Source organism: Mustelus asterias, chromosome 1 (genome assembly GCF_964213995.1).
Source record: "Mustelus asterias chromosome 1, sMusAst1.hap1.1, whole genome shotgun sequence".
NCBI classification, from domain to species: domain Eukaryota; kingdom Metazoa; phylum Chordata; class Chondrichthyes; order Carcharhiniformes; family Triakidae; genus Mustelus; species Mustelus asterias.
The window spans coordinates 60,909,615-60,923,437 of NC_135801.1; the positions used below are offsets into that span (position 1 = coordinate 60,909,615).

The following is a 13,823-nucleotide window of genomic DNA, read 5'->3' on the forward strand; positions in this document are numbered from 1 at the left end:
TGTCTGCCATGGACCTGTTGCAGCAGGAGGCAAACTGTAGTGGATCCAGGCAATCTGGGAGGCCAGAATTGATTCATGCCATGACTAACCTTCCAAAGTACTTCATAATGATGGGATGTCAGAGCCACTGGACGATAGTCATTCAGGCACACTGCTTGGCCTTTCTTTGGTACCGGGATGATGGTTGTCTTCTTGCAGCAGATAGAGACCTTAGATTGCTGTAGAGGTTGAAGATGTCTGCGAATACCCCTGCCAGCTGGTCCACACAGGATCTGTTTGCTCGCCCAGGTACCCCATCCGGGCCAGTCGCTTTCCGTGGGCTGACCTTCAAGAAAGCTGCTCTGACATCTGCAATGGTGACCTCAGATACAGGTTCGTCTGAGGTTTCTGGGGTGGAGGGCATGCTCTCGCTGACCTCTTGCTCAAAACAGGCATAGAATGATTGGAGCTCATCAGGGAGGGGTGTGTTGGTGCTGGCGATTTTACATGCCTTCATCTTGTAGCCTATTATGTCTTGCAGGCCGTGCCATGGTCAGCGGGGGTCAGTGTGGCTAGCCTAGGACTCTAGCTTGGTCCGGTATTGTCTTTTGGCATCTTTGATGGATCTCCTTGGATCATATCTGGCTTTCTTGTATAGGTCAGGGTTGCTTGACTTGAACGCCTCAGACCTGGATTTCAGCAAACAGTGGATATCGCTGCTCATACATGGTTTCCGGTTGGGAAACACGTGGATTTGCTTCTTTGGCACACAGTCTTCTACACGCTTACAAATGAAGTCAGTTACTGTAGTGACGTATTCATTCAGGCTGATTGCAGTTTTTAAATACTAACCAGTCTACTGACTCTAAGCAATCCCATAGGAGATCATCTAATTCCTCAGACCAACACTGCACAATTTTCTTTAAAGTTAAGAATTGGTGCTGCAGTCTGGTATCCTGGGCATCAGCAGCCCTGGCACATTTTGTCATGTGGCATTCAACACAGTGTCCACCATGGGGGGTAACACAGCTGAGCCTCATACATGTGAACTCCCCAGCAAGAGTCCATGGAGAGCAATCAAGAGTGAAAAGTCAAAAACCTTTCACCTCCTAAGGCAGAGTAGGTAAAACAGTAGATAATGGTCGAAAAAATTTCCACTCAAAAATAATTCTGAAAATGGACACAAAAACTTAGCTGAATTGTTTAGATTGTAGCCCCCCCCCCCCCCCCCCCACTCCCGGATTGACTGCGATTGGCTAAATTAGTTCAAATTAGAGATCACACATCTGAGAGCGTGCAGGTCTGAATGATTCAGTACCACACCACCGGGGGGGGGGGGGCTTATCCATCTGCACTGCTGTGTTCAGCAAAATGAGTTATTTCTGTTGCATAAGGTTATAGCATAGTCTTTGGTAAATTACACACAGATCTTTGGTCAATAGCATTGCCGGGACAGAAACTAAATTGAAGACACAGCTATGTCATGGTGGCACAATGGTTAGCACTGCTGCCTCACAGCACCACGGACCCGGGTTCAATTCCCTGTCTGTGTGAAGTCTGCACATTCTCCCCGTGTCTGTGTGGGTTTCCTCCGGGTGCTCTGGTTCCCTCCCACAGTCCAAAGAGTGCGAGTTAGGTGGATTGGCCATGCTAAATTTCCCCTTAGTGTCAGGGGGACTAGCTAGGGTAAATGCATGGGGTTATGTGGATTGGGCCTGGGTGGGATTGTGGTCGGTGCAGACTCTATGGGCCAAATGGCCTCCTTCTGCACTGTAAGATTCTATGTTCTATTACCAGTGCAATAGCAATGCAAGAACATTTGCAATCAGTAGTGATTGAAATCTATATACATATTATTTCATCACGTCATGCTTACTCTGCCCAAAGGTGGGCCCCTGATTCACAGATTTTAAAAAATTACTGTGGATGCTGGAATCTGAAACAAAAACAGAAAATGTTGGAAAATCTCAGCAGGTTTGACAGCATCTGTAGAGAGAGAATAGAGCCAACATTTCGAATCTCAATGACTCTTCGTCAGAGCTGAAGACGGTTGAAAATAGGATGAGATTTATACTGTTGTGGTAAGGTGAGTTGCTGTGAGGGCTGGATAGAAAGCCAGCAGTAGGTGGAGGCAAGGGAGAGATTGACAATGGTGTCGAGGATGAAAAGACAAAGGGAATGTAAATGGTGGTGATCATGGCTAAGAAGGGTGCGGATGGTGGCACATTAAGAGATCAGAATGTGTTAATGGCAGACCAAAGGCAAGCAGTGTGTCAAAAGACAACCTGAAGTAGATAACGGATGGCCATAGTGGGTTGGAAGAGGCGACAATGATAAGGGAAAAGACATGGAATGTGGGATTAAAAGCAGGGGGGTGGGGGGGGAGCAATTTAATTTATTTCATATTTTAAAATGTACTATTTATGCATTTATATTACTTCAATTGCTTCATTTTTTCTATTTCCATCTTCCTTTAGCCCGCTTTCCATATTTTTTTCCCTTACCACTGTCTCCCCTTCCCCCACCCCACTATGTGCCACTATCAGCACCCTGTTTAGCCATGACGAACACACAAACACACACGCGCACACACACACTATAAATTTCATCCTACTTTCAATTGTCTTCAGCTTTGATGAAGAGTCATCCATACTAAAAACATTAACTCTGTTCTCTCTCCACAGATGTTGTCAGACCTGCTGAGATTCTTCAGCATTTTCTGCCCTTGGTTCAATGTCTTATGATACTTCATCCTGAGTTATTCTCTTGGCAGTTTTGGTCAGTGGTGGTTTGCCATTGCCTTCCACTCTCAGGGGCAGGATGAGGAAGCAAATCTACCTCAGCTAGAACAGGAATTGAACCTGCACTACTGCTATTATTCTGAATCACATGTTGGCCGTGTAACCAACTGCTAAATGGTCTGCTAGATATTATTTGAGATAGGTTAATTTTGCAAGTTCCAACAAAGAGTGGGAAAAATGTGTTTGTTGAATTCAGTCTTCACAGTATATTAGATAATACTTCTACCTACGTTATCACCAGCAAAAGATACTACCTCCTTCCTGATATTTTCTTTCTGTACGGAAGGACTATCAGTGTAAGCAAAATTTAATCATTAATCACTTGGATTCAGTTGGAACCAGTGACTTTGACCACCTGTCTAAGTGGCTCAAGTGAACGTAAACTTTAACGCTCAGCAACATCTCCAATTTTCAAGATGCTCCTATTGCCAACATATACAGACAAACATAACAAAGAAAACCTGACGGTCTTGTGGACAGCTGGTACAATACATGGACAAGTTAAGTGAGGTTGTGCTCTGGAAACAAGACTTTAAGACAAAAATGGGTTGTTGAGAAACTGCAGCTCAATTTTCCAATCCACATTTCCATCTAGCAAGATGGGGCTCCAGAAATACAGCCTCATTGAATATAGCCTTTGGTTTAATGGCCTTTCAAACTACTGACCATCTTAAAACTTAATAGATACCAGTCTAAGTTTTTTTACACCTTGGGAAACAGCTGGAAAATGAGAAGAAATAAGCCTATCTGACTTGGCATCCTTTCATAACAGGCAATACAGTCCAGGAAATAACCAGGTTCAATCCCTGACAAGTAATGCTGTTTGGCAATTACAGCAAATATCATATGGGAGAACTATAATAGTTCTTAGTCTTCCATAACGAAGTAGAGAAAAAAAATCAGATGGGCTTCCATCGTTATGTAATGGACTCTATTTAAAGCTGAGCACGCACAGATATCAAATTGCCCTCGAGATTCATTGTCTGGGGAAATTCATTGTCACAGAAAACGCCTGGCCCTCTTGGGTGAAATACCATCAGGCTCAGCATGAGTCACTGTCTCCAGCAGGGCACAGGATACTATTGGCGAAGGAAAAGAGAAGGAAAGAAGGCTTTCATTTAAGAAAATGCAAACAAGCATAAAATCTTATTTGATTTCTTCAGGTCATAGACTACTCTGGTCATAATGTTAAATATAGCGAGCAGAAATCAAGATATCGACAAGGATCAGTTCCAGCGATAAAACTGCTTTCTCACCCATCACACAGAAATCAAAAATACTTGAACAGACACAAATCAAATTTAACATTTTACGCAGCAGTTCATTTCACTTGAGGTCTACTTTTTAAAAAAATTGTAGCTAATTTTGATTTTTATTTTAAGTTGTGATGTAAAAGCATCACAAATTGTAACTGATCAAGACTGTGTTCAAAGCAGGATTGCAAAGCTCTGCACTGAGGACAGCATCAGCGTGGCTCCAGTCACTCAGTCTACGATCGCAACAAGGCATGGCAGTAGTGATGGTGTAAACTCCCTTTATTTTTATCGCTTAGTGAACATAATGATTGTAAAGTCACTTTTTTACTGCTGTATTCACTGGGCATCAAGTCCAACTGAACAGTGAAAATGCTTTTCCAGTTGTCCCCATGGGTAACAACATTACTGTAACATGCGAAATAAAGAATGCAAGATAAAAAGTAAAGGAGTTTACTAATATGGAACTGGAGATTCAATAATGACGCTATAAATCATTTACAGTAAAGTTAAATCTGGAGAGACTGCAAGTTGTGGCCACCAACTGAGGATCAGTTTATAAAAAACATTGCGGATTTTGAATTTAATTGATTCAGAGTGGATAAATATATATGACAAGTACAGTAAATTAGGCATTCATGTCCAAAAGAAAATGTTGGTCTATAATTGCTCATGGTTTGACTGTCAATGGTTTAGGATTTAATTTGGATTACTTTCATTACCCTAGCTCAAGACACTTATCGCACAAGTTCTTTTTCCCCAGAACAGAATCTGCCTCATTGCTCTCTATCTTTAACTAACTTGTGTGGTGGCCAGTCCTGGTTTTTATTTCTCCATTTTTAAAAAATCTTAGCCAGTCTATAACTGTGCCTAAGTAGCCACTGTTAAATACAGCATAATCTCCTAACCTACCCATAGGTTCCTGTCACTCCATGCCATGCGGGTTCAGGATCCAGTTCAGTAACTGAACAAATAACCTAATGTAGCATTTTAGTGCAGTACTTAAGGAATGCCACATTGGCAGTAATGCCATGCTTTAGTTGAGACATTAACCCAAGGCCACTCCTCCTTGTTCAAATGAATGTTAAAGCTCGCATCACTTTATTCAAAGGAGAGTTCTCTTGTTATTTTAGGTAATAACAGTCAACAGCAGCAAAACAGGTTAGCTTCTCATTCAACTTAACACTACTGTGGAACATAGTTGTGCACAAAATGGGCTGCCACATGTCACCTACTTGGTAATAGTGGTCCTTTAAACTAACGAATTTTACATAAAGCACTCTGGGATGTATTGAGGTGCAGTAAGGTGCTTTAGAAATACAAGTTCGCTCTTGGAAAAATTACTTCCATACAAATCATTCTCATTCCAAAAAATATTGAGCTTGCACGAAAAATCAGTATTTATCAGATAAATAAATCAGTTCATATTATATAAACCGCTCAGTGATTATGCAGCCTTGATTTAATGCCTGATAAACCCACTCCCCTCAGAACTACACTTTGATACTCATGCATTTTGTACCTTAATAAACTGTACTTGGTCATTATTATTTATTCAATGTAGAAAATTTTGTTCCCTCTAGTCATAAAGAGAATGTGGCTTTTGCATTAAAATTAGTCAATGATTTAGAGCAAATGAATTCAGCACGTGCAACATATAGGACATCTGTTAAAACATAAAGCACACCTGCTTCATCATCATCATCCTCATCATCTGAAGTTGATGACAAGGGACTCGGTGCTGAATTAACTTGATTATTAGCAACATATCCATAGTGCATGCCTGTAAAGTGGAAAGCACAAAACAAGATAAAAATTAAGCAGAGCAAAGAATAAGAATCACTCAGTGCAAATCATTCAATTAAAGTACAAGACAGATGAGCAAGTTAATAGGATACAAAACAAGTAGTTAATGAATGACCAGTTCACACAACCCAACAAAAAGTGCAATCAAAACATAAAAGCAGTCCGTCAAATGTAAGGGAGTAAAGGGTAATGGGTAAGGGAGAAGGGAGAAAAGAGAAAAGTATCAGTTTTGGTTCGTAATTATTTTCCAATCAATTGTACCCAAGAAACATCTTTGTGGAAGAAATGCATAGTTACCCACTTATAGGATCAGCTTCATCGATAGCCACAAGGTATTGCAGAGGTAATCTTAGTTTACAAAAGGACGATTAACAAAGACACTATATTTATGGCAACTTTAACAACTGGAATTTTACAAGGGTGAACACCGAACAGCAGGATTAAAAGCAATCTCTGACACCAGAGTGAAAGGTGGTTGCTCCTCACAAGTGACAAATTGACCGATTCATCATGTGACCTTGATGAACAATTCTAATCTTGCCTATGTAGTCTTAATAACTCAATGTTTGAAAATTGTGTGCCTCCTTAAGACCATAAACTGCAAACCATAGAACCATAGAACATTACAGCTCAGAAACAGGCCTTTTGGCCCTTCTTGTCTGTGCCAAACCATTTTTCGCCTAGTCCCACTGACCTGCACTTGGACCATATCCCTCCACACCCCTCTCATCCATGAACCCGTCCAAGTTTTTCTTAAATGTTAAAAGTGACCCCGCATTTACCACTTTATCCGGCAGCTCATTCCACACTCCCACCACTCTCTGCGTGAAGAAGCCCCCCTAATATTCCCTTTAAACTTTTCTCCTTTCACCCTTAACCCATGCCCTCTGGTTTTTTTCTCCCCTAGCCTCAGCGGAAAAAGCCTGCTTGCATTCACTCTATCTATACCCATCAAAATCTTATACACCTCTATCAAATCTCCCCTCAATCTTCTACGTTCCAGGGAATAAAGTCCCAACCTACTTAATCTCTCTCTGTAACTCAGCTTCTCAAGTCCCGGCAACATCCTTGTGAACCTTCTCTGCACTCTTTCAATCTTATTTACATCCTTCCTGTAACTAGGTGACCAAAACTGTACACAATACTCCAAATTCGGCCTCACCAATGCCTTATATAACCTTACCATAACACTCCAACTTTTATACTCGATACTCCGATTTATAAAGGCCAATGTACCAAAGGCACTCTTTACGACCCTGTCCACCTGTGACGTCACTTTTAGGGAATTCTGTACCTGTATTCCCAGATCCCTCTGTTCAACTGCACTCTTCAGAGTCCTACCATTTACCCTGTACGTTCTTCTTTGGTTTGTCCTTCCAAAGTGCAATATCTCACACTTGTCTGCATTAAATTCCATTTGCCATTTTTCTAGTTGGTCCAAATCCCTCTGCAAGCTTTGAAAACCTTCCTCACTGTCCACTACACCTCCAATCTTTGTATCATCAGCAAACTTGCGGATCCAATTTACCACATTATCATCCAGATCATTGATATAGATGACAAACAACAATGGACCCAACACCGATCCCTGCGGCACACCACTAGTCACAGGCCTCCACTCAGAGAAGCAATCCTCCACAACCACTCTCTGGCTTCTTCCATTGAACCAGTGTCTAATCCAATTTACTACCTCCCCATGTATACCTTGCGACTGAACCTTCCTAACTAACCTCCCATGAGGGACCTTGTCAAAGGCCTTGCTGAAATCCAGGTAGACAACATCCACCGCCTTCTCTTCATCCACTTTCCTGGTAACCTCTTCGAAAAACTCTAATAGATTGGTCAAACATGACCTACCACGCACAAAGCCATGTTGACTCTCCCTAATAAGTCCCTGTCTATCCAAATATTTGTAGATCCTATCCCTTATCACACCTTCCAATAACTTTCCCACCACCGACGTCAAACTTACTGGCCTATAATTTCCCGGATTTCTTTTGGAACCTTTTTTAAACAACGGAACATGAGCCACCCTCCAATCATCCGGCACCTTCCCCGTGAATACTGACATTTTAAATATGTCTGCCAGGGCCCCTGCAAGTTCAACATACTGTGTCCTTATGCATTGTCCATAGACAGATATGTTTGCTTCTTGGAGAAATACGAGGCTAGTCTTCAAGTTCTGTAAACAGTTTTTGCATGCCACAAGCAAAATGCTTATCTAACAACCTGCTTATCTAATATCCATCTACACTCAGACATCTTAGCAGCACAGATGACTACAGGAAGGTCCAATAATATGCTACCAAGCACAGGAGTATATTAGGATGCCAAGATCCTACATCAAGCTATGTATTATGAAGAGATCAGCACAGTATTAGCACTTAGATCACTCTTACTTTGTTGTTGTTGATTACAACGTGCCATTAAGGAAGTCAACTTGTTTTCATCCAGGGATAGGAAAGTTTTCCATTTTTGTCAGACTTTTGAATGGAATTAGCTAGCATTAAGTTGATCTTTCTCTACACCCCAGCTATGACTGTGACACTACATTCTGCACTCTCTCGTTTCCTTCTCTATGAACGGTATGCTTTGTCTGTATAGCACGCAAGAAACAATACTTTTCACTGAATGCTAATACATGTGACAATAATAAATCAAATCAAATCAAAATTTAGCAAACTCTATAGCTTGTAGCACACTCATAAAATGGCAATCCTGCCAGCTGATGCGAAACTAGGACATTATCTGAAATGTTTGTTCAACAAATAATTTAGTATTTGGGCTGTTTTTCTGGGTGCGAATGGTTTGCAATCAGTTCATGTACATAAATCATTGAAGGTGGCAGGACAGGCTGAGAGCATGGTTAATGAAGCATACACTATACTGGGCTTCATAACTAGAGGCATTGTGTACAAGAGCACGGAGCTTTATGTTGAACTTGTATTTCACCAGTTCAATCTCAGCTAGAGCATTGCAATCAGTCTGGGTGCCACATTTTAGGATGATGTGAAGGCATTAGAAAGGTTGCAGAAAAGATTCACAAGAGGAATGTTGCAATGAGGAACATCAGTTGTGATGATACATTGGAGAAGTTAAGACCGTTTTCCTTGGAGAAAAGAAGGCTGAGAGGAGATCTGGTCGATGAATTAGAAATTGTGGGCAGCACAATTCTGTGGGGACTAGCAGGGTAAATGCATGGGTTTGTCGGGGTAGGGCCTGGGATTGTGGTCGGTGCAGACTCGATGGGCCGAATGGCCTCCTTCTGCACTATAGGATTCTATGAAAATCATGAGGGATCTGGACAGAGTAGATGAGGAGTAATTGTTCCCACTTGTGAAAGGATCGAGAACAAGATTTGAAGTCATTACTAAAAGAAGTAAAAGTGATACGAGGAAACACTTTTTCACGCAGCTAGTGGTTAGGATTTGGAATGCATTGCCTGACAGTATGGTGAGGGCAGGTTCATTTGAAATGTGCATTTAAAAGGGAATTAGACAATTATCTGAAAAGGAAGAACATGCAGGGTTACAGGGAGAAGACGGGAAAATGGAACAAGGCGAGTGCTCAATCGGAGAACCAGTGTGGACACAGTGGGCCAAATGACTATCTTCTGCACCATCAATTGTTTGATACTGTAAACTGTGCCACCTTTTTACTACACCTGAAATACAGGCCTCAGTTGGCAACAGGCAGCAAGGATTGCAGCTCCAGATTTTCATCAGAAATAACACTGCAAATTCCCTGATTGTTAGTGGACGTTGCTGATTTAGCCTCTGCTGAATTCCCCTCATCGCGATCCATAAGAATAAAGTCAAGAAATATTCAACAAATTTGGATCAGGAGAAAGTTGGATAGGGGATGCATATAACTCAAAAGCTATGATTTTAACAAGTCAATAGGGTTGGAAAGATGAGATGATGTGTTCACAATTAGTTCCATGTCTAACTTTATGGAGCTCTATTCCACTCAACGGTCTCTTCTAAACTCGAAGGGTCAGTGCTTATGAAAGTAACAGAGCTTAAGCCAAGCTAAACAAAGTTGAGGATATTCTGTGAAGATGTAATATCAGTACTGCATAGCTCCTCATGTGATCCAGGTCTCTTTAGAACTTTTAACACCTGTCCACTCGCAGAGAGCACCAACATATGTGCATTCCAATAGTTTAATCAGTAACACAGCAGCCTGCAAATATCCACTACTGTTGCAGCAAAACAACTGGTGCGAAAACAGAATTCACTATGTGCTTCTTTTCCACTGCTGCACTACGAGTGCTAAAGAATGGTGTGTGGACAGCCCCAAAGGACTATGAAGCTGCAAACTTACTGGTGTCAATGGATCAGTGTAGTGTAACAACCCGTAAAGCACCAACAGAACTCATTGCCTTTCAACGCAAGGATCACCACCTAAGTAGAATGTCAAACAACCTAACCTTCACTAATCCAACTCTCAATCCTGCCCAATGTGACCAGTAATAATGTACAACCAGCTAACTTCTCCTACTTTTGAGGATGTTACCTGTGGAATATTTTGTGCTGTCAAAAGGCTTGCCAATTCACGTCATATCTGGCACAAACTGAGATCACCAATCATGTTTTTCAGCAAATGTAACTGACTGCAGAACGTAATATTTTTATTCAACACTATAAGCTCAAACCATTAAAACTACAATAAATCCAAGAACAAAGAACAACTATTTTCATAAATAAGATAACTGGTAAAGGATGGAAGCTCCAAAATGGCCTTACAATATAGAAGGTAGAAGGCAGTGGCCTAGCTGCTGCTAAATTCCTCATAATCCACGAGAGAGAAAAAAGGAAAATCCCACAAACATTATTTGACAACGTGCACAAGAATCATCAACAACCAAATGGAAAGTGCACTTCATTTAGAAGTTGCACGGGTATCCTCCATTTCAACGTCTGAAACATTGAAAGAAACGAGCTCGAAAATCATGTGTCCTCATAATTTTTCCCCATGATAATCCAAAGCTCATTCAGTATGTTGATATACTACAATGAAGAATCGCTACAAAACTGTATTTTTTGTTTAGTATTTCAATTCTACTTAATTTATCATGCAGGGAGTCCTCACCACACGCAGAATCTCTACGGTAATGTATGCAGAATTAATGCTTTTACGCCATATTTGCAACTGAACTTTAGCATTACTGGATAGAACCCTCTTCAAGTCAACCATATCTGTAAACAAACTGTTCCTCAGTTGTCACTGGAAACAATTGTGTGCACATTTTATAGCAGATGTCTGCAATATCAAGGGTATTGAATCGATAAATCTAAAATTTATAACAGAATTTGTATGCAACATTGAAAAGCAGTCGCAATATCCTCCAGCCCACAAATTCAAATAGCATTTAATAGAAGAAAATTTGAGAACAGAGGAACCAGAACATATTTACCATCAAGAATATTTCTATTTCCAATTTTAAAGGCTAGGTGTCCCTCTACGGAAATGAGTAATTATGATTAGACTTCATACAGCCAAAGTGATTAACAATAACAACACTGGACCCAATGTGGCATTATATAGAAGTTTACAATTATCTTTCCAAAAGTGTTTCAACAATGTATGCATCGCTCATACAAAAACTACTGCATGATGAATGTGTTACCTCCTTAAATTTCATTACTAAAAGTGATGCAAACTCACAATCTGCCCCCATGCTGCATAATTTATATTAAGTAGTCTCACAACACCAGGTTAAAGTCCAACAGGTTTATTTGGTAGCACGAGCTTTCGGAGCGTTGCCCCTTCATCAGGTGAGGGGCAACGCTCCGAAAGCTCGTGTTACCAAATAAACCTGTTGGACTTTAACCCTGGTGTTGTGAGACTACTTACTGTGCCTACCCCAGTCCAACGCCAGCAACTCCACATCATGGCGTAATTTATATCAGGTATTTCTAAACAATGTCCCTTTAACTAATTGCATTTCTAACAGTTTGAATATTTTGTCCTTATTTTTGATCTCAAGGAGGTCTGGTAACTCTACAGATTTGCAGTTCACTAGTTTCATAATACAAAAACATAGGAAACGTATGTAATGAACCAAATTTGTACAAATGAAAGTGGTCACAAAACACATGGACCACTGAGATGACAGAGTGATGAAGGCGGCATTTGGCATGCTTGGTTTCATCAGTCAGAACATTGAATACAGGAGTTGGAATGTCTTGTTGAAGTTGTACAAGACATTGGTAAGGCCACACTTGGAATTCTGTGTGCAATTCTGGTCACCCTAATATAGAAAGAATATTATTAAAGTAGAAAGAGTGCAGAAAAGATTTACTAGGATGCTACCGGGACTTGATGGATTGAGTTATAAAGAGAGGCTGGATAGACTGGGACTTTTTTTCTCTGGAGCGTAGGAGGCTGAGGGATGATCTTATAGAGGTCTATAAAATAATGAGGGGCACAGGTCAGCTAGATAGTCAACATCTTTTCCCAAAGGCAGGGGAGTCTAAAACTAGAGGAGATAGGTTTAAGGTGAGAGGGGGAGAGATACAAAAGGGTCCAGAGGGGCAATTTTTTCACACAAAGGGTGGTGAGTGTCTGGAACAAGCTGCCAGAGGATGTAGTAGAGGTGGATACAATTTTGTCTTTTAAAAAGCATTTAGATAGTTACATGGGTACGATGGGTATAGAGGGATATGGGCCAAATGCGGGCAATTGGGATTGGCTTAGGGGTTTTAAAAAAAAAGGGTGGCATGGACAAGTTGGGCCGAAGGGCCTGTTTCCATGCTGTAAACCCCTATGACTCTATCCTTTGGAAGTTGAAATTGTGCGCGCGTGAGGATCAATGATCTTTCCTTTAGAGTAACAAGGAATTAGGATTATAAGCTCCTATTTTCATTTTTAAATCCATTCTGTTGTTTAGCTGAATATTTAAAAAAACACCCATGGTAACTTCGGGAACTGATTATAAAGGGCTAATAGATTACTGCAGCATCCTAGATACACTGCCAGATGTTTACTGGTTGATTCAACAACACTCCGACAAAAGAGGTCCAAAGTACTCACTGTTAAACAAATTATTCACTGCCATCAGTCTCAAAAAAAAGAAAAATCTGAATTTCACTAACTTGAGCTAATGTTTTTATGCATTATGAAAATAAGTATCGACTTTTACAATTTATTAATAATTATACAAGGGCAATGGACACATCGGCCCCAATTTTAATTCTGCAACTCACTGGGGTAAGGGGTCCATTAGTGCTCAGGAAATCCAGAGTGAATGCAGCACACCTGGCAATTACTTTTTAAACTCAGCAACTTTATTATAATTTTGCCTCCGATTTCTTGTTCAGTCTGTGGCACCAAGTGCAATGTAAACCCACATGGCATTACCTCAACTCCAGCAGTATACCTGCAATTTGAAGGAGTTTGAAGTTGGGAACCAGAGAGAAGGAAGTACCAGAATGGAGAGAGCCAGTGCAAAGCTATCCCTCACTTCAGTGACACCTCCCTGGATGTGTTCCTGATGGCTGCAAGGAGTTGGAAAGATATACTCTATCCATTTACAAATGGGAGAAATAAGTCTGCAATGGAAACCAAGAAAGTGGGGCTGAAGGTAGTCGACGTGGTCAGTCGTGGCAGGGGTTTGGTAACACACTGCTGGATTGAGTACAGAATTTCTTTTAATGTCCTAATCAGGTCAGAAAATGCAGAGTCAATATATCCGCATGACCCCCACCTCCTCATTCTGTTTTGTCAAGTCTACTCTAACACAATACTCCTCACCCTTGCTTACCTTCCTGATACACCCCCTCCTTCTCTTTCTGCTTACTCTTTCACAGCCCCATTTGTGCGTCCACTACTCACACTCACCCTCATCTGAAAGCAATGCCATGCCTCTGCCTCATTCGCCCTCTATCCATTGGATGAACACTTGCCATTATGTTCAGACAGTGGGCTATTCTTTCCCTCCTTGAAAGAGACGACCAAAGATAAATGGAATGGACCCTCC

General features: G+C 41.0%; 1 protein-coding gene across 4 annotated transcripts in view; it reads right to left on the minus strand.

Annotated features, from left to right (window-relative positions):
- Nucleotides 1-13,823, minus strand: part of LOC144493684 (protein transport protein Sec24B-like) — a 102,403-nt gene that overhangs the window by 57,105 nt on the left and 31,475 nt on the right. For 2 of the 4 annotated variants that reach the window (XM_078213020.1, XM_078213011.1), the window contains exon 5: nt 5,721-5,816. The exons of the other annotated variants lie outside the window; for them this stretch is intronic. In XM_078213020.1, coding sequence (XP_078069146.1) covers nt 5,721-5,816 — 96 coding nt within the window. The remainder of the gene's footprint in view (nt 1-5,720; nt 5,817-13,823) is intronic. 4 annotated transcript variants of the gene reach the window in all.